Raw genomic sequence first — 24084 nt, 5'->3', positions numbered from 1 at the left:
CTTCTCGCACCACTCAGAAATTCTCTCTAGATCATTTTGTAACTGGAATTGATCTTCTGATGATTTTACTAGACTCTAAATTACAGCGTCATGCGCAAATAATTTATGGGTGCTGCTCATATTATCACCTAGAACATTTATGTAAATGAGGAACAGCAGAGGGTCTATGACACTACCTCGCGGAACGCCAGATATCACTTCTGTTCTACTCGATGATTTACTGTCTATCACTACAAACTGTGGGCTCTCTGAGAGGAAATCACCAATCCAGTCACACAACTGAGACGATACTCCATATCCACACAATTTGATTAATAGTCGCTTGTGAGGAACGGTATCAAAAGCCTTCTGGAAATCTAGGAATATGGAATCGATCTGAGATCCCGTGTCGACAGCACTCATTACTTCATGGGAATAAAGAGCTAGCTGTGTTGCACAAGAACGATATTTTCTGAATCCGTGTTGGTTATGTATCAATAAGTCATTTTTTTCAAGGTGATTCATAATATTCGAGTACAGTATATGCTCCAAAATCCTACTGGAAATTGAGGTCAGTGATATGGGTCTAGGTCTGGGTCCGGGTTTGGTGATATACAACGGAATGTACTTTGATGCAACAGCAGTTTTGAAGCTTTTGATCAAATTCTTTAGCTGATGATAAAAATAGACGACGTCTGCACTAGTGGAGTGCATTTGAGGGGAATCACTTTAATACTTAAAGATGGGAGTCCTTCTTCTTCTTTTTGAAAAATATCGTCGTGTAACTGTGGTTTTATTTGTTCCACCCACGAGTCAACACAAGAAATTTGTTGTCCTGCACATAGAGGTTGCGGTCTACCAAAACTATGGTTCGGTAGTTCTGCTACCGTACATAACTGACGTAATAAATGGTAAGATTTCCGGTAGTATAGGTAGAATTGTGTGTATTATATCCTCACAAAATATAAATTGGATTTTTTAAGTAATAAAAATTAGTTGATCGCGTAACTTCTGCGCTTTTATGTAACCACAGCAATTATTTTTGACGCAAATACAGTTTACCAAAGCAAACATAAAAAAATTGTGTAATTATTGTTATAATGTAGTGCTCAATAGAATGTTATTCATCAAGATCGGAAGCAAAAGCTTTCTGTTATCATTGATACGTGTGAAAGTTTTTTATGAATAACAGAAACATATTTTACATAATCTCGACGATATATTGAAGCAGTATTTGATATTTTTTGTTTTGCTATTTTATTTTTTAATTTTCCTGGTTTTTGAGGAAACTGCGATTTCTAGCGCTATGTGGTAAACCGGTATTGTCTTTCATTTTTACTGTAACCTCCCTCTGTTTCATGTTACAAAACAACAATTCTCGAATAAAATCTTATTTAATCATTTACAGTTTCAATTTTGATATAAATACTGTTTATTTTTAAGTAACATACGGGAGGATAAATACGTAGAACAAAAATTCTACGTAGTTTATGAGGCCCTTTATACACTGAAGCGCCAAAGAAACTGGTATAGGCACGCGTAATCAAATACAGACCAAAGATAACAGGAAAACTGCCACGGACTATGCTTGCTCATGAGAGTCTACAGTAGCCTAGGGTAGTTTTGCAACCCTAGTTCCAGCACATCAGACACAATACATTGAGCATCAGCTCCGTTTATTTGCCATGTAGGTAATGTAAAAATTGAAAACAAACAATTAAAATTTCCGCCTTGGGGTTCTATCCCACGGCCATCTACTTACCATACCGTACTCTTCCCGCAGCGCCAACCGCTGCCTGGAAAATACGCTAACATAAATGCCTAACGTTTCATCCAACTTAGAAGGAGAGACAGCATTGGTCGTATTTTTTTGTTTTATTAACCGCAAAATCGATTTTCGGTCACATAGTGACCATCCTCAGAACTGTAATATACAATTTAAATTAATACTTAAAGATGAAAGTCCTTCTTTTTGAAAAATATCGTCGTCTAACTGTGGTTTTATTTGTTCCACCCAAGAGATGATAAAAATAGACGACGTCTGCACTAGTGGAGTGCACTAGAGTAGCTTAGCTTGTTGACACCAATTTAAATTGTATATTACAAAAAAATGGTTCAAATGGCTCTGAGCACTATGGGACTCAACTGCTGAGGTCATTAGTACCCTAGAACTTAGAACTAGTTAAACCTAACTAACCTAAGGACATCACAAACATCCATGCCCGAGGCAGGATTCGAACCTGCGAACGTAGCGGTCTTGCGGTTCCAGACTGCAGCGCCTTTAACCGCACGGCCACTTCGGCCGGCTGTATATTACAGCACTGAGGATGGTCACTAAGTGACCGAAAATCGATTTTGCGGTTAATAAAACAAAAAAATACGACCAATGCTGTTTCTCCTTCTAAGTATATCCATTATCTGGTCGTGGTGCACAGGACACTCCATGGAGTCGTCAATCAATTTCACCCAACTCTTATCAAAATTGCTATTTTTTCTGAACGCTTGAGTATCGGTGGCACCCACATCTGCCACTTTCGTTTTTGGCCAAGCTCTGGATGTACCATAAATATGGACCTAATCAGTGCTGACGACTGGGCGCGGTCCTCATGTTAGCACACTCACAAAAAAGTTAAAAATCGTACAGGATTTTGTTGGCAAAGGAACTGCTGTCTCAAATCTCATTATATAATCTCGAAAGTAGGATATGAAACAAAATATGGACTATTTTTGCAACATGACCGTGCTATACATTTTCTAATTCTGAACACATTCAGTTTATACAGGAGGACATATCATACATATTTTCCTACATTTACTTTACACATTTAAAAAAAGAAGAAATACGATGCGCCAAATTTGAGTTTTACATGAAGTATGTGGCACAAGCCCCTGACCGGGCTGTTGGCTGGAAGAGTACAGCCTTTCTTCTCCGCAACACTGGGAAGAAACAGGTGGCAGCGCCATCACCTCGGTCGCCTTTTACCTCCAGGAAAGATTCCCCGTACAGGTTGAGTAGACTAGGCCAGTCCTAGAGGGAGTGGAATGAGTGATCTCCATGGATTGAACCCGGGTTCTCCAGGACCGAAAGCTAGTGCTCTACCCATTAAACCACCAAGGCCACAGATGTGAATTTAGTCTCAGTAGTGGACGACTGGTAGTTCCCGGCATATGTAACAGCTCTACTTATCGTTTGTGCTTGTCACCAATCGGTTCACCCACAGTTCTGTAGATGAAACAAGTTACCAGTAATGAAATAAAACACAATTTGCGATCAAAACTGACTATTTTCATTAGAATGAAATAGATCTCTGCTGTTCCTGACATTAATTTCGAAAATTATCAGCAAGAATATTGAATAGAAGATGTAAACCAACCTGAGGCACACCTGCAGGAAGAGTGTGATGGCCCACGTGATCTCCAGGAAGAACACGATCACCGCACCGATCCTGAAATGAAAGAGACGAAATTTGTGTATCTGAAACTGATCCGACGAAGAGAAATAGGAAAATAATAATAATAATAATAATAATAAAACAGCCGAAACCTCCTAAGTAACTCATGAGCTACATAATGAGGCAAAAAAACACATTTAATTTGCAATCATTAGATTCCGCGAATAGCCTTGGTCACCGTTAGCACGGCGCTGCAGTCATGGACTGTGCGGCTGGTCCCGGCGGAGGTTCGAGTCCTCCCTCGTGCATGGGTGTGTGTGTTTGTCCTTAGGATACTTTAGGTTAAGTAGTGTGTAAGCTTAGGTAGTGATGACCTTAGCAGTTAAGTCCCTTAAGATTTCACACACATTTGGACATTTTTGAACCGTTAGAAAACAGTACAGGTTTGGTTGGTCTCTTTATGACTCAGACTGTCACATGTAGTCGGAAAATGTGTTGTAAGGGCTTCATTATGTATGAGGTTTACTGTTCACTGCCCTACTGGAGCAAATGTAATTTCGATGTATTTCTCACGCGCTGCCTGCGATATAAAAACATCTCTGCTGCAATAGAACCTCAGGTCAGAGCAGTGTCGGCAGTAGTAATAATCGCTCGCTCCTACAGACCAGTCGCTATAGTTCGTTGTTATGGAGCAGTCGCAATAGCTCGCTGTTACGGAGAAATCGTAGTAGCTCACCGCTACAGTGCAGTTGCTAGCCATGTAAGAGCATTAGCAGTCGCCGCTGGTGCAGTGCAGTTCATTGCCATGTAGTGTAAGGAAAAACTATTATTCTTCATCGCCGTGTGCATACTTAAATTTGTTGTCTGAGATGTTAATATGAATTTGTTCCAATCCTTTTATGATTTGTCAGTACTAATTAAGTCAGACTTGTAATGTTCAATTTTTTATGTAATGGTTTGCAGAAATGTTTTCAATAATAAGTTTTTTCTAATAATGCTAATCTCAGACAAATGTTGTTCAGTAGTAGTAGATAGGCCGGCATTGCACTAAGCTGTGCCATTTAGGAGCAATATATAGACAGCGTTATCCGGCGACACCATTATGAGGTAAGAATTTTTCAGTTTATTCAGGTTGATTTCACAGGGCCATGACGTAGCGTTGCTTACGTCTAAAATTTATCAGTTTCAGTTCTCAGTCGATTTTGTACCCAGAAATTTTTTTATATGCGGGAAGGTTACAGTGTGTTGATCTAAACCCCACTACTAAACACTTATCATATCGATAGAAGGCCATTCCAATTCGATGAGCCGGCCGGAGTGGCCGAGCGGTTCTAGGCGCTACAGTTTGGAACCGCGCGACCACTGCGGTCGCAGGTTCGAATCCTGCCTCGGACATGGCTGTGTGTGATGTCCTTAGGTTAGTTAGGTTTACGTAGTTCTAAGTTCTAGGGGACTGATGACCTCAGCAGTTAAGTCCCATAGCGCTCAGAGCCATCTGAACCATTTTTGAACCAATTCGATGGCCTACATTCAGCTATAGGCTTGCCACAAAGGAACCATAAACGTGACAATATTCAGTGGAAATGACTATATACTCTATTGAGTTATTTTTAGCAGTGCACATCTTAAAGAAGAGTTGTACGCCATCCTGATGATGCCCTCATCCCCTCCATCTACCCCTCCTACCAAATTTGATCCTCCCCTTCCACCCCCTGTGTCTTTTTCCCCAACGGCACCCTCTCACCCTTCTCTCCCTCCTCACTCCCACCCTCCCTCCTCTCCCCCGGGCTTCCCCTACCCCCCTCCCTTCTTTCCTCCCTCTCCCATCTCCTCTGTCACTGGCATCTACTCCCTCCCGCACCTTTTCCTCTTTGGCAGGTCCCCAGACTCGTACACATACTGTGAACATTCGCGCGCCGGAGATCATCGCCATAGGTTTTTTGTGTGTGCCATCGTGTTAGTGCTTTAGTGTTTCACCGCCCACGCTCCATCGTTCACGTGTATCATTTCAGTCATCTGTGTTCATGTACCAGTGCTGAACGTTTTTTTTATTTTACGACGCCTGTGAACGGCTCCATGTTTTTTATCTAGTGTGTCTACGTTTTTTGTCCATCATTTTCTTTCGTTTTTCTATGTCTACCTATGTTCCGCTTGTACAATCTGTGGCCAAAGAGCGTCATAGTATTGCCGCTGCCGGCCTACCTTGTATAAGGTGTTAAAATAACAAGAATGAAAAAAAACGGGTTGGCAGGATGGTTTCCAACTAGGTTGGAGGGAGTTACGAGCACGTTCGACAGAGGGCAGTACTCTCGTATACAGAGCGTGGTACGGCTACGGTGGTTGCAGAGAGCAGTCAGCCCTGGAGCAGTGCCTCATGATGACTGGGTGTTGTGTGATGTCCTTAGGTTAGTTAGATTTAAGTAGTTCTAAGTTCTAGGGGACCGATGGCCATAGATGTTAAGTCCCATAGTGCTCAGAGCCATTTGAACCCTGGAGCAGTGCAGGGCCGCTGTTGGTTGGGCGTGATGCGGAGGAGCGACATGGCTGAGTGGGCCGGGACGGCGAGGCCACGTTGGCGTAGTGGAACTGTAACTGTTAGCGTCCGCAGTGGTAGCCGTCGCTGACCGTGTGTGGTTAGGCCTGGGTGTGGCTGTCCTGTCCTGTGACATCTCGCAGTATCTCCAACCCTCATGCTGCTGTTGCGGACGGCATCCTTTCTAGAGGGTGAGCCGTTTGAAGTTCCGTGCTCCGAAATACCAAGTTGCTGGCAGTTATTTTTCTGTTGGAAACGTGCCATGTCGTGATTGCGCTACTTTACTTTCTGGTTCAGTAGTGCCCGAGTTCTGACCTTTCTGTACTGATATGTTCACTCCTGGAAATTGAAATAAGAACACCGTGAATTCATTGTCCCAGGAAGGGGAAACTTTATTGACACATTCCTGGGGTCAGATACATCACATGATCACACTGACAGAACCACAGGCACATAGACACAGGCAACAGAGCATGCACAATGTCGGCACTAGTACAGTGTATATCCACCTTTCGCAGCAATGCAGGCTGCTATTCTCCCATGGAGACGATCGTAAGGATGCTGGATGTAGTCCTGTGGAACGGCTTGCCATGCCATTTCCACCTGGCGCCTCAGTTGGACCAGCGTTCGTGCTGGACGTGCAGACCGCGTGAGACGACGCGTCATCCAGTCCCAAACATGCTCAATGGGGGACAGATCCGGAGATCTTGCTGGCCAGGGTAGTTGACTTACACCTTCTAGAGCACGTTGGGTGGCACGGGATACATGCGGACGTGCATTGTCCTGTTGGAACAGCAAGTTCCCTTGCCGGTCTAGGAATGGTAGAACGATGGGTTCGATGACGGTTTGGATGTACCGTGCACTATTCAGTGTCCCCTCGACGATCACCAGTGGTGTACGGCCAGTGTAGGAGATCGCTCCCCACACCATGATGCCGGGTGTTGGCCCTGTGTGCCTCGGTCGTACGCAGTCCTGATTGTGGCGCTCACCTGCACGGCGCCAAACACGCATACGACCATCATTGGCACCAAGGCAGAAGCGGCTCTCATCGCTGAAGACGACACGTCTCCATTCGTCCCTCCATTCACGCCTGTCGCGACACCACTGGAGGCGGGCTGCACGATGTTGGGGCGTGAGCGGAAGACGGTCGAACGGTGTGCGGGACCGTAGCCCAGCTTCATGGAGACGGTTGCGAATGGTCCTCGCCGGTACCCCAGGAGCAACAGTGTCCCTAATTTGCTGGGAAGTGGCGGTGCGGTCCCCTATGGCACTGCGTAGGATCCTACGGTTTTGGCGTGCATCCGTGCGTCGCTGCGGTCCGGTCCCAGGTCGACGGGCACGTGCACCTTCCGCCGACCACTGGCGACAACATCGATGTACCGTGGAGACCTCACGCCCCACGTGTTGAGCAATTCGGCGGTACGTCCACCCGGCCTCCCGCATGCCCACTATACGCCCTCGCTCAAAGTCTGTCAACTGCACATACGGTTCACGTCCACGCTGTCGCGGCATGCTACCAGTGTTAAAAGACTGCGATGGAGCTCCGTATGCCACGGCAAACTGGCTGACACTGACGGCGGCGGTGCACAAATGTTGCGCAGCTAGCGCCATTCGACGGCCAACACCGCGGTTCCTGGTGTGTCCGCTGTGCCGTGCGTGTGATCATTGCTTGAACAGCCCTCTCGCAGTGTCCGGAGCAAGTATGGTGGGTCTGACACACCGGTGTCAATGTGTTCTTTTTTCCATTTCCAGGAGTGTATATTTAAATCAGTTTGTTGCGCATTTAAAATGAGTTTTCTGTGGTCGTGCCAGGCACTTACCATTTAAAATGTTTTAACGTGAAGCCAGTGAAAAACGCTAAGCTCCTGTAGTTCTGTTATTGATTCCTAAACTATATTCAGTCTGGGAGCTGTCAGTACAAACACTGTAAATTTCAAATCTGTGCGCAGCACGATACCGGTATTCGGTGTTACTTAAGTAATCAAACCTCTTAATCGCCCAGTACTTCTGTAACTTGAGTTGTGTAATTAAACACTAATATGCTGTCCATTTGCACTGTGGTTCTGTAAAAAGGAAAAGTAGAAGCCGACTAGCCATAATTAAATTTCACCTCCTTGTCTGAAAGTTTGTCTGTATGAGGCAAAATAAGGGCTATGTGGGATTTACTGAAAGGACTGGTTCTTGTGATAGGTCAGTTCAATGTTTGGTATCTTAGATTAGTGCTGAGTAAAAGGTTGACGGCTTGACGAGAGTCACAATGCTTGGCTATAAATTTATTGGTTTTTCCTTATGGTGTAGAATGCAACATGTCCGTCTGTGTGGTGTCCGAATCTGTCTTGCTTGTTGCTGCCGTCTGGCGCTGTCAGTGGGGCCTGCCCTACGCTCTCTCAAGGCACTGCAGTGCAATGGCACAGCGTTGATCAGAAAGCAACTTCCTTAAGAAAAAAATTTAGTTGTAAATCATGCTATTTTACATAAGAAGAAATGAAGGCTACTGATTCTACTGGGTCCGCCAGGCTGCAGTATAGACAAACTAAAATTGCTGTTTGAAGGATTTTGTTTTTTTTCTGTTTTTGTCTAAGATATGTTGGTTTAAATGCTGTGAAACTGGGTCATCCGTCAAGGCCCCTTGACAAGTGATTGGTTGTATCTTTGTGATGAATAACTTTTTTACAGAATTGAGATATTTTTGAAACTGAAATTTACCTATTTGTTTACGTTGCAAGGGTGATTTTGTCTTATGTTGAGGCCTTCATACATACATGTTCTAATTTTCTTAAGAATTTACGCTTTTATTTATTGTGTGTGATATGGCACTGGCTAATCGCCGTTGTCTCTGAACAATAAATTCAATATATTGGCAGTTTCAGTTTTTCACTTTATTGTTACATTTTATTTAAACAAAATTTACGGGCTAAGAATCGTCCGAGTGTATAAGCTGATACCAGTGTGCCGTGTTATTATGTTGTGGTAAATAAGGGTATTGTTATTCTGTATTCTTAAATGGGACCGGTCCTCCTACTTCCACAGACCCGCAGTCATGTGTTCTATAATCATCCATCAACCGAGATATTGAACAAGTTATTTTTATGAACGACGTAGTTGTGGAGCTTCTTGGCAGTAGGGAATAAACATAGCATACACAACAGCAAACACTCCAAAACTGATAAAAAAAACAGAGACATATCCCAGAAAGTAGGTATATATCAACTACAGTGTAACACTTGTGAAGGCAGATACATAGGACAAACAGGTAGGACATTTGATGTCAGATACAAAGAATACATGAGAGCCTGGAAATATGAGGAAAACCACTCCACATTTGCAGAACACCTAAGAGAACACGACCACAAACCAACGACTAGAGAATACATGAAAATAATTAGAATCAACAATAAAAACACCTCCTAACGCTGCAATACAGGAAACCAAAGCAGAAAGGATAACCCTGTTCAGTGATCAAGTACACATGCCAAGCAATTCATTGTTTACGCTAATAGATAAAATAATAGAATAACGCTCCCAAAGAGGATTAATATAATAATACCATCCAATATAATAATAATACCACCCAACATCTTTACACTCACTCACCCATGAGCCCTCCACAGAACATTGAAACGAAAAGTCAAATCAACTTCATCAAAGCTTTCAAAAACTCGCCAGCTGCTAGTACATTAATATCAAACACTATACAATTCAAACCGCTAACCCTCCCCCCCCCCTTCCAACACAAAAAACATTCTTCAGTTTCTCTCTCTCTCTCTCTCTCTCTCTCTCTCTCTCTCTCTCTCTCTCTCTCCCTCCCATACACACACAATGAATAGAAGTTGGTTTTGAACCTATACTTCGTTAGGTTGGCAACAAGTGGTAAACACTCCAAAAAGGAGGAAACATGTAATGGAGTTGCATTGTTTACGTTGTTGTCCGAAGAAATAGTTATGTCGAGTGACAAAAGAACAATACAACACAACAAAAAAAGAGGGAGAAACATGGTAAACAGTCTGATAAATGTCAGAACTCAAAGTTGCGCTGATACGTCTGTTATAAAGTGGTAGCGCGATCTCCAGACCAGGTGAGAGGAACGCAGATGATAAAATCTTAAGTAATTACTTTTTTATATAAAAAAGTCTCGACGTGATATGTTTGATAATCAAAACTGTATCGTTATAGATCCCACTGATGATACCTTAGAACAAGAAAAAGGCGAAACGCGTCTCATCATCATCATCATTATCATCATTATTTAAGACTGATTATGCCTTTCAGCGTTTAGTCTGGAGCATAGTCTCCCTTATAAAATTCCTCCATGATCCCCTATTCAGTGCTAACATTGGTGCCTCTTCTGATGTTAAGCCTATTACTTCAAAATCATTCTTAACCGAATCCAGGTACCTTCTCCTTGGTCTGCCCCGACTCCTCCTACCCTCTACTGCTGAACCCATGAGTCTCTTGGGTGACCTTGCTTCTCCCATGCGTGTAACATGACCCCACCACCTAAGCCTGTTCGCCCTGACTGCTACATCTATAGAGTTCATTCCCAGTTTTTCTTTGATTTCCTCATTGTGGACACCCTACTGCCATTGTTCCCATCTACTAGTACCTGCAATCATCCTAGCTACTTTCATATCCGTAACCTGAACCTTATTGATAAGGTAACCTGAATCCACCCAGCTTTCGCTCCCGTACAACAAAGTTGGTCGAAAGATTGAACGGTGCACAGATAACTTAGTCTTGGTACTGACTTCCTTCTTGCAGAAGAGAGTAGATCGTAGCTGAGCACTCACTGCATTAGCTTTGCTACACCTCGCTTCCAGTTCTTTCACTATGTTGCCATCCTGTGAGAATATGCATCCTACGTACTTGAAACTGTCCACCTGTTCTAACTTTGTTCCTCCTATTTGGCACTCAATCCGTTTATATCTCTTTCCCACTGACATTACTTTCGTTTTAGAGATGGTAATCTTCATACCATAGTCCTTACATTTCTGATCTAGCTCTGAAATATTACTTTGCAAAGTTTCAATCGAATCTGCCATCACAACTAAGTCATCCGCATATGCAAGACTGCTTATTTTGTGTTCACATACCTTAATCTCACCCAGCCAGTCTATTGTTTTCAACATATGATCCATAAATAATATGAACAACAGTGTAGACAGGTTGCAGCCTTGTCTTACCCCTGAAACTACTCTGAACCATGAACTCAATTCACCGTCAACTCTAACTGATGCCTGACTGTCCATGTAAAGACCTTTAATTGCTTGCAAAAGTTTGCCTCCTATTCCATAATCTCGTAGAACAGACAATAACTTCCTCCTTGGAACCCGGTTATATGCCTTTTCTAGATCTATAAAGCATAGATACAATTCCTGTTCCACTCATAGCACTTCTCCATTATTTGCCGTAAGCTAAAGATCTGTTCCTGACAACCTCTAAGAGGCCTAAACCCACACTGATTCTCATCCAATTGGTCCTCAACTAATACTCGCACTTTCCTTTCAACAATACCTGAGAAGATTTTACCCACAACGCTGATTAAAGAGATACCTCTGTAGTTGTTACAGTCGTTTCCATGTTTAAAGACTGGTGTAATTACTGCTTTTGTCCAGTCTGATGGAACCTGTCCCGACTCCCAGGCCATTTCAATTATCCTGTGTAGCCATTTAAGACCTGACATTCCACTGTATTTGATGAGTTCCGACTTAATTTCATCCACCCCAGCTGCTTTATTGCACTGCAATCTATTGACCATTTTCTCCACTTCCCCAAATGTGATCCTATTTCCATCATCATTCCTATCCCATTCTAAATCGGAATCTGAAACATTACTGATCGTATTTTCACCTACATTGAGCAACTCTTCAAAATATTCCCTCCATCTGCCCAAGGAATCCACAGGATTCACCAGCACTTTTCCGACCTGTCCAAAATACTTGCCATTTCCTTCTTACCTCCCTTTCGAAGACTGCTAATTACACTCAAGAATGGTTTTCCAGCAGCTTGACCCAAAGTCGAAACGCGTCTGCGGAAAATAAATTAAGTGACAGTAGAGAAAAGGTGTTTTATCTGCGTCTGCGAAAAATAAATTAAGTGACAGTAGAGAAAAGCTGTTTTATTTACAAAACAAAGTGAATCGTTTTTATCGACTTAAGTACGGAATGCTAAAAACTGGATAAAGTTCTCATCGATGGTATCTAAGAATCTGTAAAAACCGCTGACGACACAACGACGAAGAATCAAATCGAAACACACACCCCCGCCTCCCGTCCTCACACACACACACACACACACACACACACACACACACACACTGCTCTTATTCCTTCTGCCGTCAAAAATTTCTAAATTTACTTCCAGCTTTAAAATATGTCTTTGTGCTGCATTTTATGCGTTCACGTTGCGACTGTATAATTTTTTAATTTCTTTATTCCGGCATGAATGTTTTTTTTTTCAGAAATACTTTAAAAACTGTTTTGTTGTCAATCTATTTTCATTCATATGTCCAAAAAGTTTGTTTGGTTTTAGTTATTTTTCTGTTATTTTTTTCTGCACTTTGATATACATACATGTACATAGATACAGAGCCATCGTTATCGAAACAGGTGGACAAACAGAAATTTAACGAAGATGGGAGAGAGGGAGGCTACGTTATTAACATCAAAGCCATTTTGTAAGCTGCGATATATCAAAGAGATACAATACTACACGAGAAAAGGACTGGTTCTTTCCATCTGAGCGTAACTTCATTCATTCTCGAGTTATGACTGATGTCTCTTCCTTAGAGGTGTCATGAAAACTGATGACGTTAAAATAACCAGATCACCGTGATATTGTCCTGATAACAGGAAAGAGGAGAATCCGTGTTATCGAATTCCAACCAGCATCAGCAAGACAGAGATCACCCGTTACTCGCTGTGCGGTGTGCGGGCTTTCAAATAACTCAAAAATGGTTGAAATGGCTCTGAGCACTGTGGGACTTAACATCTCTGGTCATCAGTCCCCTAGAACTTAGAACTACTTAAACCTAACTAACCTAAGGACATCACACACATCCATGCCCGAGGCAGGATTCGAACCTGCGACCGTAGCGGTCGCGCGGTTCCAGACTGAAGCGCCTAGAACCGCTCGGCCACCATGGGCTGGCTTCAAATAACTACGCACCCTCCGATTCAACGTTGAAATATTAAAAATTTTCGCTGGTTTATTGTCTAGGGGCTGGAAAACGTAGTTGATGCATTACAGGCCAAATATTGCTGAGTCTGCAATATACGATAAGAATACACACATGAATCGATTGGTCGAAGTTCCCATCACTCGGCAATTGTTGATGAATGAAAGATTGCAATTAAATAAAATTTGCAGGTACTATCTTAACGACTTTAAATGATGAGTACGATAGTAGAAGTACTTTTCAGAATGCGGTATATTTCTGCAAAACACTTATTGGTGTCGATGGTCCAGCAATTAAATAAAATATAAGTTGAATAACAGGGAAGCAATAGATTCCTACTGCACGTAATTAGCTATGAACAGCAACATAGCTCGCGAGATATTCACTTCTAAACGCACACTACGTCTTCACTGTAGAATCCACGGAAATCTCACACGCGCACAAGTCTGCACTCTGAAGTATTTCTATCTGCCGCGCTCACATCAAACCGCTCCACTCTCCAAGTCCTTCCCGCGACTGTGCGTCCGTCGCGCCGTCGCGTCCAGCACTTCTCGTGTCCTGTGCGACTCTCCCTCGCGCTGCACTCTCCAGAACTACCCCGTGTCCTCTCCGGAAACTCGCTTCCATCCAGTCTCCCCATTCACGAACGCTGTGATTGGCTAGAGCGCTCGCGCCTTGTCTTCGTGCCAACGCACAGTCACAAACTTATTGAAACACATTCGAAATACCGGATTTACATTTAAATGACTTGAAATTAAATAAATATTCCTACGGCTTGACCATAAACACACTAACATACAGTATTAAATACATAAACAATTAAATAAACATATATCAAAAGAAAAAAAACCAAAGGTAGGCCAGGAACCTAATGCCTCTGTGCTTTCTAAAACACAGTAAATATTTAATCAATTTCTTCATGAATAGTATATATCGCATATAAACAAAGACATAGATGAATAAATTTATTTGTAAGCATGCTGCTACCGTTTTATCGTGTAACTGTGGAGTACTTATGGCCTGACGCGATCGACAGTAATCGGCCACTTTGACCTCCAATAACTCATGTACTATTCAAGTTACATGCCTGTAATTCATACCAATTTCGGTTTACACTAATAGCTTTCTAAAGACACGTGGATCGACGAAATCGGATGAAGCGTTTTGATTTTGGAAATTTGTTGCTGGATGTTAGCTACATAATTTACCGTCAGATATTAAACTTTAAACTAATAGAGATATTGAAAATCTGATTACACCATCAGAATCGTCGTACAGATAATAGTAATGTACATGTTTCTTTTTGAGATATCATGATCCATCTGGCTACTATTAATTTCTATACGAACTGTGAGATGTCTGCCATTAAGGTTTCGCAAGTTCCGCCATCTGTGGCACTCCCCGCATGTCTCTTTCATTGACACAAAGCACCGTCCTCGTCACAGCCACGCGGCTGGACCACGCCCTGGGGCTACCCCTCTCCTCCGGCTAACGTTCGGCACCACGTGTTTGCTGCCGGACCCCGGCATTGACGAGTGGCCTGTGCGGCCGCCCCAATTCAGAACATATAATATTTCCAGGGCGCCACAACTCGATCGTTACCTCACAGGTGGTTAAACGGCTCGCGAAATTCCGTGAAATTGACTGTGTCGCAACGAAGACTGGACGATCAAAAACCGTTGCGGACCAGGCAACGTCAACCGCTTTTCTGAAATCCATTAGTAAGATTTTAGAGCGCAGTACTCGCCACACAAGGGAGTAAACTGCCATCAGGTGTGTATCAATAATGAAAATTTTGGCCACATAAGAATCATAGACTTAGGAAGCACCTCACCGAGGACTCTCCAGATAGGAGGGTTCAGTTTGCAACCTGGACGTACCGTTGGGCTATTCAGGGTACACTATCAGGATCCTGGTCACTGCATTTTGCTCAGAACGATGGAACTGCTGGTGATAACACGCAAAGGCTATAGGAAGGTGTTTTTTGTTATGGTTTTATTGCGCAAAACTGCTACGGTCATAGGCACCCATTCTGGGCTTAGTGAAGGGTAAAAAACCGAATTTCAAATGAACAGCAATGGGAGCGAAACTCAAGAAGGAGGGAAACTGAATACGGAAGAAAATCTTAGGAAACTGCTATTGAAGGCGGGTTGTTTTCCCCGGAAAGAGCGTCAAATGACGTACGTCATCTCACTGACACTGATAAACTCAGAGACGCGATCGGCTGAGCGCGTGTCATCTGCTAAAAGGGAAGATATACCAGGCGACAGCTGTAAACGGGCTCGTAGCGGATTAAAATAGGGGCACTGAAGTAAAAGGTGTCTCACCGCCCACGGTTGAGAGCAGTGCCCTATCCGGAGTCTAGTTAAAATTACCTCCTCCAGACGAGGAGGACTAGAGGAAGAGGTCCAAGAACAGGGATGGGGTTTGACGTCCCGTAATTTATTATCAGGAACTGCAGACCTATGTGTGTGCCATAAAAGAGGAATACGACGGCATAAAACGCTCTGTAGATCGGCAAAGGGATCCATGCGAACAGCGGGCCGAGGGAGAGACAGTGCAGCCTTTGCCGCTGTATCGGCTGCCTCGTTTCCGCGGTTACCAACATGTCCTGGGAGCCAGATAAATGCCACAGAGACGCCTCCCAGCTATAAGAAGTGGCTACCACGACGGACCATTCAGTGTTTCATCGTTACTTCTTTATTTCCTGCCTGCCTTTTTTTGTCATCACTATACTGATTACTTTGATGCGATCCGCCACGAATTCCTCTCCTGCACTAAGCTTTTCATGTCAAAGTAGTACTTGGACCCTACGTCATAAAGTATTAGCTGTATTTATTCCAATCTCTGGCCTCACCTACAGTTTTTACCCTCTGCAAGTGCCTCTAGTACCTGGAGGTTACCCCTGATGACTTAAGACAAATCCTGTATCTTCTTCTTGTCAATGTTATCCATGTGGTGCTGTCCTCGCCCATTCTAAGGAGAATCTCTTGATTCTTTATCCTAACAGTCCACCTTCTTTTTTTCAGTATACTTCTGTAGCACCACATCTCAAATGCTCCGATTCTCTTCTTTTCCGGCTTTACCACGGTCCATGTCTCACTACCATTCAATGCTCTACCCCAAACGTACCTTCCTCAAATTAAGATCTATTGTATGTTCGGTACTAGTGGACTTCTCTCGACCAGGAATGCCCTGTTTGTCATTGCTAGCCTACTTTTTGTATCCTCATAACTCCTTCCGTCATGCGTTATTTTGCTGCCTAGGTAGGAGAATTTCTTAATTTCATCTACTTCGTGACCACCAATTTTAATGTATAGTTTCTGGCTATACTGATTTCTACTATTTCTCATTACATTTTCCTCCCTCCGGTTTACCCTCAGTTCACATTCTGTAAACATGAGACTGTTCATTCCATTCAACAGATCCTGTAATTGGTCTTTGACTCAGGACAGCAATGTCATCAGCGAATCTTAACACTGACATTCCTTCACCCTGAACTTTAATCCCACCCTTGAAACTGTAAGTAGGCTGCTTAGGATCTTATATTGGTAACGCCATCGCCATGTAGCGCCTGTATGAAAATCACTGGCGGTGCTGTGTGCAGTCTGTGGCTGGGTGGCATTGTTGGAATTTGCTATTGTAGTGTTGGGCAGCTGGATGTTAACAGCGTGTAGCGTTGCGCAATTGGAGGTGAGCCGCCAGCAGTGGTGGATGTGGGGAGAGAAAAGGCGGAGTTTTGAGACCGAATGATCTGGACGTGTGTCCATCAGAGACAGTAAATTTGTAAGACTGGATGCCATGAACTGCTATATATATGATGTCCTTTGAACATTATTAAGGTAAATACATTGTTTGTTTTCTATCAAAATCTTTCATTTGCTAACTATGCCTATCAGTAGTTAGTGCCTTCACTAGTTTGAATGTTTTATTTAGCTTGCAGTAGTGGCGCTCGCTGTATTGCAGTAGTTCGAGTAACGAAGATTTTTGTGAGTTAAGTGATTTGTGAAAGGTTTAGGTTAGTATTAGTCAGGGCCATTCTTTTGTAGGGATTATTGAAAGTCAGATTGCGTTGCGCAAAAGTATTGTGTGTCAGTTTAGTGTTGATCAGAATAGGTAAAGAGCGAAATGTCTGAGTACGTTCAGTTCTGCTCAGCTGTTTGAAAATCAAATAATGTAAGAGGTTTATCAGCACAGTAATTCATTAATTTTTTTTGGGTGACGTTTCAAAACTTACTGTTATTTTCCTTATTGCTTATAGTATGTATAGTTTGAGTAGTAACGGCGAAAGACTGCACCCCGCCTTTTAATCACAGCCCTTGGTTCTCGGCAATTCCGTCTTACTGTTCCATTGATTCTTGTGCATATTGTATTTTACCCACCTTTCCCTACAGTCTGCCCCTATTTTTCTCAAAACTTCAAACGTCTTATACCATTTTGCATTGTCGAACGCGTTTTTCTTGGATCGACACTTACTGTGAGCGTATCTTGTTTTTTCTTCGGTCTTGCTTCCATTATCAAACGCAAAGTCAGAACAGCCTCTTTGGTGCCTTTACCTTTCCTAAGGCCAAATTATTCTTGTCGCCAGCTTGCATGCTTGAGATGGTAATGCTGCGATAATTTTTGAACCTATCAGGCCTTGCCGTCTACGGAATTGAGCGAACAATGTGTTGCTGAACGTCTGTTGTGACGTATCCGTTCTCATAGATTCTACACAAACCTGAGTAGTCCTCTGGTTGCCATTTTACCAAACGTTTTTAGAAATTCCGATGAAATGTTATACATCGCTTCTGCTTAATTTGATCTGTCTACATCTACATGGATACTCTAAAAATCACATTTAAATGCCAGGCAGAGAGTCCATCGAACCACCTTCACAATTCTCTATTGTTCCAATCTAGAAGCCGGCCGGGGTGGCCGAGAGGTTCTAGGCACTTCAGTTTGGAACCGCGCGACCGCTACGGTCGCATGTTCGAATCCTGCCTCGGGCATGGCTCTGTTTGATGTCCTTATGTTAGTTAGGTTTAAGTAGTTCTAAGTTCTAGGGGACTGATGACCACAGAAGTTATGTCCCATAGTGCTCAGAGCCATTTGAACCATCTGAACCAATCTCGTATAGCGAACGGAAAGAACGAACACCTATATCTTCCCGTACAGCTCTGATTTCCCCTGCTTTATCATGGTGATCGTCTCTCTCTATGTAGATCGATGTCAACAAAATATTTTCGCATTCGGAGGAGAAAGTTGGTGACTGAAATTTCGTGAGAAGATTCCGCCGCAAAGAAAAACGCCTTTGTTTTAATGATGTCCATCCCAAATCCTGTATCATTTCAGTGACACTCTTTCCCCTATTTCGCGATAATACAAAAGTGCTGCCCTACTTTGAACTTTTTCGATGTACTCCGTCAATCCTATCTGTTAAGGATCCCACACAGCACAGCAGTATTGTAAAAGAGGACGAACAAGCGTAGTGTAGGCAGTTTCTTTAATAGATCTGATAGTATTTCTAAGTGTTCTGCCAATAAAACGTAGTCTTTGGTTTGCAATCCTCACATCATTTTATGTGTGTTCCTTCCAATTTAAATTGTTCATAATGGTAATTCCTAGGTATTCATTTGAATTTACGGCCTTTAGATTTGAGTGCTTTATCGTGTAGACGAAATTAACTGATTCCTTTTAGCACTCATATGGATGATCCACACGTTATTTGGGGTTAACTGCCAATTTTCGCACCATACAGATGCCTTTTCTAAATCGTTTTGCCATTTGTTTTGATCAACAATCAAATGGTTCAAATGGCTCTGAGCACTATGGGACTTAAGTGCTGAGGTCATCAGTCCCCTAGAATTTAGAACTGCTTAAACCTAACTAACCTAAGGACATCACACACATCCATGCCCGAGGCAGGATTCGAACCTGCGACCGTAGTGGGCTCTCGGTTCCAGACTGAAGCGTCTAGAACCGCTCGGCCACATTAGCCGGCCTGTTTCGATCTTCTGATGACTTTATTAGTCGATAAACGACAGCGTCATCTGCAAATTACCTAAATGGGCTGCTCCCAAATCGTTTATATAGATAAGGAACAGCAAAGATGCTGTAACAGAACGTTGATGTGGTACCGCGCGCCGCGGAATTTGAATCCCCGCCAGACGTCATGGACGTCGAAGACCCATAGAGGGGGCGCCGCAGTGGAACACGTGGTCCCAGCGGCCAATAGCGGCGCACCCGATAGCGTACTTCAGCGCCGGCCTCTCGCTCAGCCAGTCAGTCTAATCTCGCTTACGTCGGTTTACACCTCGCTTTGCGCTAGACAGCCTACGTCCTTGTTCGTTACGAGTGGACGTGTTTGTTTCCTAGTGACTCTGTTGTTCGGCCTTGTATTCGTTCTGTCCTTCGTTGATCGTGTCCGTCCTCTTCCGTTGTGTTATTGTTCGCGCGCCTCTCCGCGTGTCCCGCCGCGCTTTCTGTCATTGCTAACCCGCGACCGTTGTGGTCGCAGTTACAACACTTGAGAAACCCTAGAAACCACTTCTGTTTTACATGATGACTTTCCGTCAATTACTACAAATTGTGACCTCTCTGACAGGAAATCACAAAACCAGTCGCATGAGTGAGACGATATTATGGCCGAGCGGTTCTAGGCGCTACATTCTAGAACCGCGCGACCGCTGCCGTCGCAGGTTCGAATCCTGCCTCGGGCATGGGTGTTTGTGATGTCCTTAGGTTAGTTAGGTTTAAGCAGTTCTAAATTCTAGGGAACTGATGACCTCAGCTGTTAAGTCCCATAGTGCTCAGAGCCGTTTTTTGAGACGATGTTCCATAAGAGCGCAATTTCACTATAAGCCACTTGTGCGGTGGAGTGTCAAAAGCCTTCCGGAAATCCAGAAATACGGAATCAATCTGAAATCCCTTGTCAATAGCACTCAACACTTCATGGGAGTAAAGATTGTGCTTCACAAGAACGATGTTTTATAAATCCATGTTGACTGTGTGTCAATAGTCCGTTTTCTTCCAGGTAATTCATAATGTTTGCTTCTATTGTACGTAAATTTTCCCACATCCTCCTTCTCACTAATACCACTAGCAGTGAGTCTTCTATTTATAGGACCGCCAGCCTGGAATACCATTGATTCGGTTCTTTGCTGACGCGGCCCCTCCCCTGCGGTGGTGCAGCTCATTGTGTGCAGTGGTGTAGCTGAACGGCGACCGCATTTCATTCGGCGAGCCCCGGCGCCAGCGGGCAGCTGCTCAGTGACCCCGCGCGTGAGGCAGGCAGGCAGGCAGGCTCACACGGGCGTGCGCTGCGCCGCCCTCGCTGCGCCATATACCTAAGGCCGCCGCTGCCGCTGCCGCTGCTGCCGGCTGTCCGGCGGTGCGCACCGCCGCCCCCGTACGGCGCAGCGCCGGCGGCTCGCCGCTCCCGGCTGGCGGCCACTTTGTGCCGCTGCCCGGCGCCTCCCTCAGCCGGCGACGGCGATGCACAACAGGCACCGCCTGCCTGGATGCACTTGCGACGGGCCCCATTGTGCTACCGACATTTTTAGCATGTACTTCATTCAAAACGCATCACGCCGTAGTGCCACACTGAGCAATGGCTCAGCTTCACTAGAAGAATTAAGGCCTTGTTATACGTTCTGTTGGTTCGTCCAGAGTTTGCAGTACCAAGTTGGACAACGCATACCGACACCAAAGACGTTAGCGATATCTCGCTGCAGTCCACAACAACTAATGAGAGGCATTCCAGAAGACAAGCCTCTCTTTCAAAACAGCACAGGCCTCGTACTGAGCTCTATATAGAGCCGAAGTCGGACGAGCTCTGCCCAGTACGTGACCTCAGCTGAAGCAGTCAACATTTTCGAGTATTACACTACTGGCCATTAAAATTGCTACACCACGAAGATGACCTGCTACAGACGCGAAATTTAACCGACAGGAAGAAGATGCTGTGATATGCAAATGATTAGCTTTTCAGAACATTCACACATGGTTGGCGCCGGTGGAGACACCTACAACGTGCTGACATGAGGGAAGATTCCAACCGATTTCTCATACACAAACAGCTTACCGGCGTTGCCTGGTGAAACGTTGTTGTGATGCCTCGTGTAAGGAGGAGAAATGCGTACCATCACGTTTCCGACTTTGATAAAGGTCGGATTGTAGCCTATCGCGATTGCGGTTACCGTATCGCGACATTGCTACTCGCGTTGGTCGAGATCCAATGACTGTTAGCAGAATATGGAATCGGTGGGTTCAGGAGGGTAATACAGAACGCCGTGCTGGATTCCAACGGCCTCGTATCACTAGCACTCGAGATGACACGCATCTTATCTCCATGGCAGTAATGGATCGTGCAGCCACGTCTCGATCCCTGAGTCAACAGATGGGGACGTTTTCAAGACAACAACGGTCTGCACGAACAGTTCTACAACGTTTGCAGCAGCATGGACTATCAGTTCGGAGACCATGGCTGCGGTTACTCTTGACGCTGCATCACAGACAGGAGCACCTACGATGGTGTACCCAACGACGAACCTGGGTGCACGAATGGCAAAAAGTCATTTTTTCGGATGAATCCAGGTTTTGTTTACAGCATTATGATGGTTGCATCCGTGTTTGGCGACATCGCGCTGAACGCACACATTGGAAGCGTGGATACGTCATCGCCATACTGGCGTATCACCCGGCGTGACGGTATGGGGCGCCATTGGTTACACGTCTCGGTCACCTCTTGTTCGCATTGACACCACTTTGAATAGTGGACGTTACATTTCAGATGTGTTACCACCCGTGGCTCTACCCTTCATTCGATCCCTGGGAAACCTTACCTTTCAGCAGGACAATGCACGACCGCAGGTCCTGTACAGTCCTTTCTGGATACACAAAATGTTCGACTGCTGCCCTGGCCAGCACATTCTCCAGATCTCTCACCAATTGAAAACGTCTGGTCAATGGTGGCCGAGCAACTGGCTCGTCACAATACGCCAGTCACTACTTTTGATGAACTGAGGTATCGTGTTGAAGCTGCATGGGCAGCTTTACCTGTACACGCCATCCAAGCTCTGTTTCACTCAATGCCCAGGCGTATCACGGCCGTTATAACGGCCAGAAGTGGTTGTTCTGGGTACTGATTTCTCAGGATCTATGCACCCAAATTGCGTTAAATGTAATCACATGTCAGTTCCAGTATAATATATTTGTCCAATGAATACCCGTTTATCATCTAAATTTCTTCTTGGTGTAGCAATTTTAATGGCCAGTAGTGTACTACGAGTAATCATCATGGAGTTGAAGCTCTCTTGTCCGTGTTTGCTTTAACAATACATATGTTTTTGGATGGGGTTTATTAGGTATTACTACGAGGAGTAAAGTGAACTAATATTTCATAATGTTCTACTACCTATGAAGTACTTCTCCGAGCTGTCAAAAGACCCCAAGTTATGGCTGGAAAACTGTACTTTCGTCTGATCATAACGCTCTCACTTTGGCTGTTAATTTTAAGCAGATCATTAATCGTGCACTTGAGATGGTGAACAGCAGTTCGGAAAACAATATAACTAATTTCACCAACGAAAACCAATGAGAAAAAAATACATACACTTACATATTAACGGGGTGTTCTTTTAACTGAAGACGTTGAAATATCTAGAAAACTACACATCGGATCAAAAAGTTATAATTCCAATTAGTTTGTCTCGGTGGGGGACATCCAATGTAGTAATTGATGGGGAAGTCATCGAGCAAAAGAAATGTTATTTCTGGCGTTCCCCAGCGTAGTGTTATAGTCTCCTTGCTGTTCCGAATCTATATAAACGGTGTAGGAGTCAATCTGTGTTGCCGGCTTAGGTTGTTTGCAGACCACGCTGCCGTTTATATGGTGCAAAAATTGGCAAATTGACCCTAAATAAAGAAAAGTGTGCTGTCCTCCACATGAGTGCTAAAACGAATCCGTTAAACTTCGGTTAGACGATAAAGCAGTCAAATCTAAAGGCCGCAAATTCAACTAAATACCTAGGAATTATAATTACGAAAAACGTAATTTGTAAGCAACCCAAAAATATATTGTGTGGTTGACTAAGCAAAGACTGCGTTTTATTGGCAGGACACTTAGAAAATGTAACAGATCTACTAAAGAGACAGCTTACACCACGATTTCCGTCCTCTTTTAGAATACTGCTGCACGGTGTGGGATCCTTACTATATAGGATTGACGGGGTACGTCGAGAAATTTCAAAGAAGGACAGCACGTTTTGTATTATCGCGATATAGGGGAGAGTGTCACTGAAATGATACAGGATTTGGGGTCCACATAATTAACACAAAGGCATTTTTCGTTGCGGCGGAATCTTCTAACGAAGTTTCAATCACCAACTTTCTCCTCTGAATGCAAAAATATTTCGTTGACGCCGACCTACAGAGAGAGAGAAACGCTCAGCATAATAAAATGAGAAAAAGCAGATCTCGCACGAAAAGGTATAGGTGTTCGTTCTTTCCGCGCGCTGTACGAGAGTGGAATAATAGAGAAATATTGTGAAGGTGGTTCGATGAAGTCTCGTCCTGGCACTTAAATGTGATTTGCTGAGTATCCATGTAGATGTAGATGCCAAACTCAACCCCCCTACACACATTGTGCGTGCGTGGGGGGAACATTGAACTCTGAAATCTTCAAATGGTTCAAATGGCTCTAAGCACTATGGGACTTAACAACTGAGGTCATCAGTTCCCTAGACTTAGAACTACTTAAACCTAACTAACGTAAAGACATCACAAACATCCATGCCCGAGGCAGGATTCGAACCTGCGACCGTAGCAGCAGCGCGGTTCCGGAATGAAGCGCCTAGAACCGCTCGGCCACTTGAAATCTTCACTTCAATGGCAGCTCCTGTTTTTTTTATTGCAAATTACGTTTCTAAGGCCAAAATCAACATATGTTTTGTCTGAAGCATCTTCTTCATTTGGCCGCAGATGGCGCTGTAATTGGAGGAATAGAAATTGGTACAGAATGCTTG

At 43.9% G+C, this 24084-nt stretch overlaps 1 protein-coding gene across 1 annotated transcript in view; it reads right to left on the bottom strand.

The window, feature by feature from the left end:
* Positions 1 to 24084, bottom strand: part of LOC124549284 — a 476650-nt gene that overhangs the window by 75144 nt on the left and 377422 nt on the right. The window contains exon 3 of the mRNA XM_047125234.1: positions 3354 to 3425. Coding sequence (XP_046981190.1) covers positions 3354 to 3425 — 72 coding nt within the window. The remainder of the gene's footprint in view (positions 1 to 3353; positions 3426 to 24084) is intronic.

The sequence above is a fragment of the Schistocerca americana genome, chromosome 1, assembly GCF_021461395.2.
Source record: "Schistocerca americana isolate TAMUIC-IGC-003095 chromosome 1, iqSchAmer2.1, whole genome shotgun sequence".
NCBI classification, from domain to species: Eukaryota; Metazoa; Arthropoda; class Insecta; order Orthoptera; family Acrididae; genus Schistocerca; species Schistocerca americana.
Note: the sequence above shows the minus strand (reverse complement) of the source record. Positions and strands in the feature narration are given on the sequence as shown.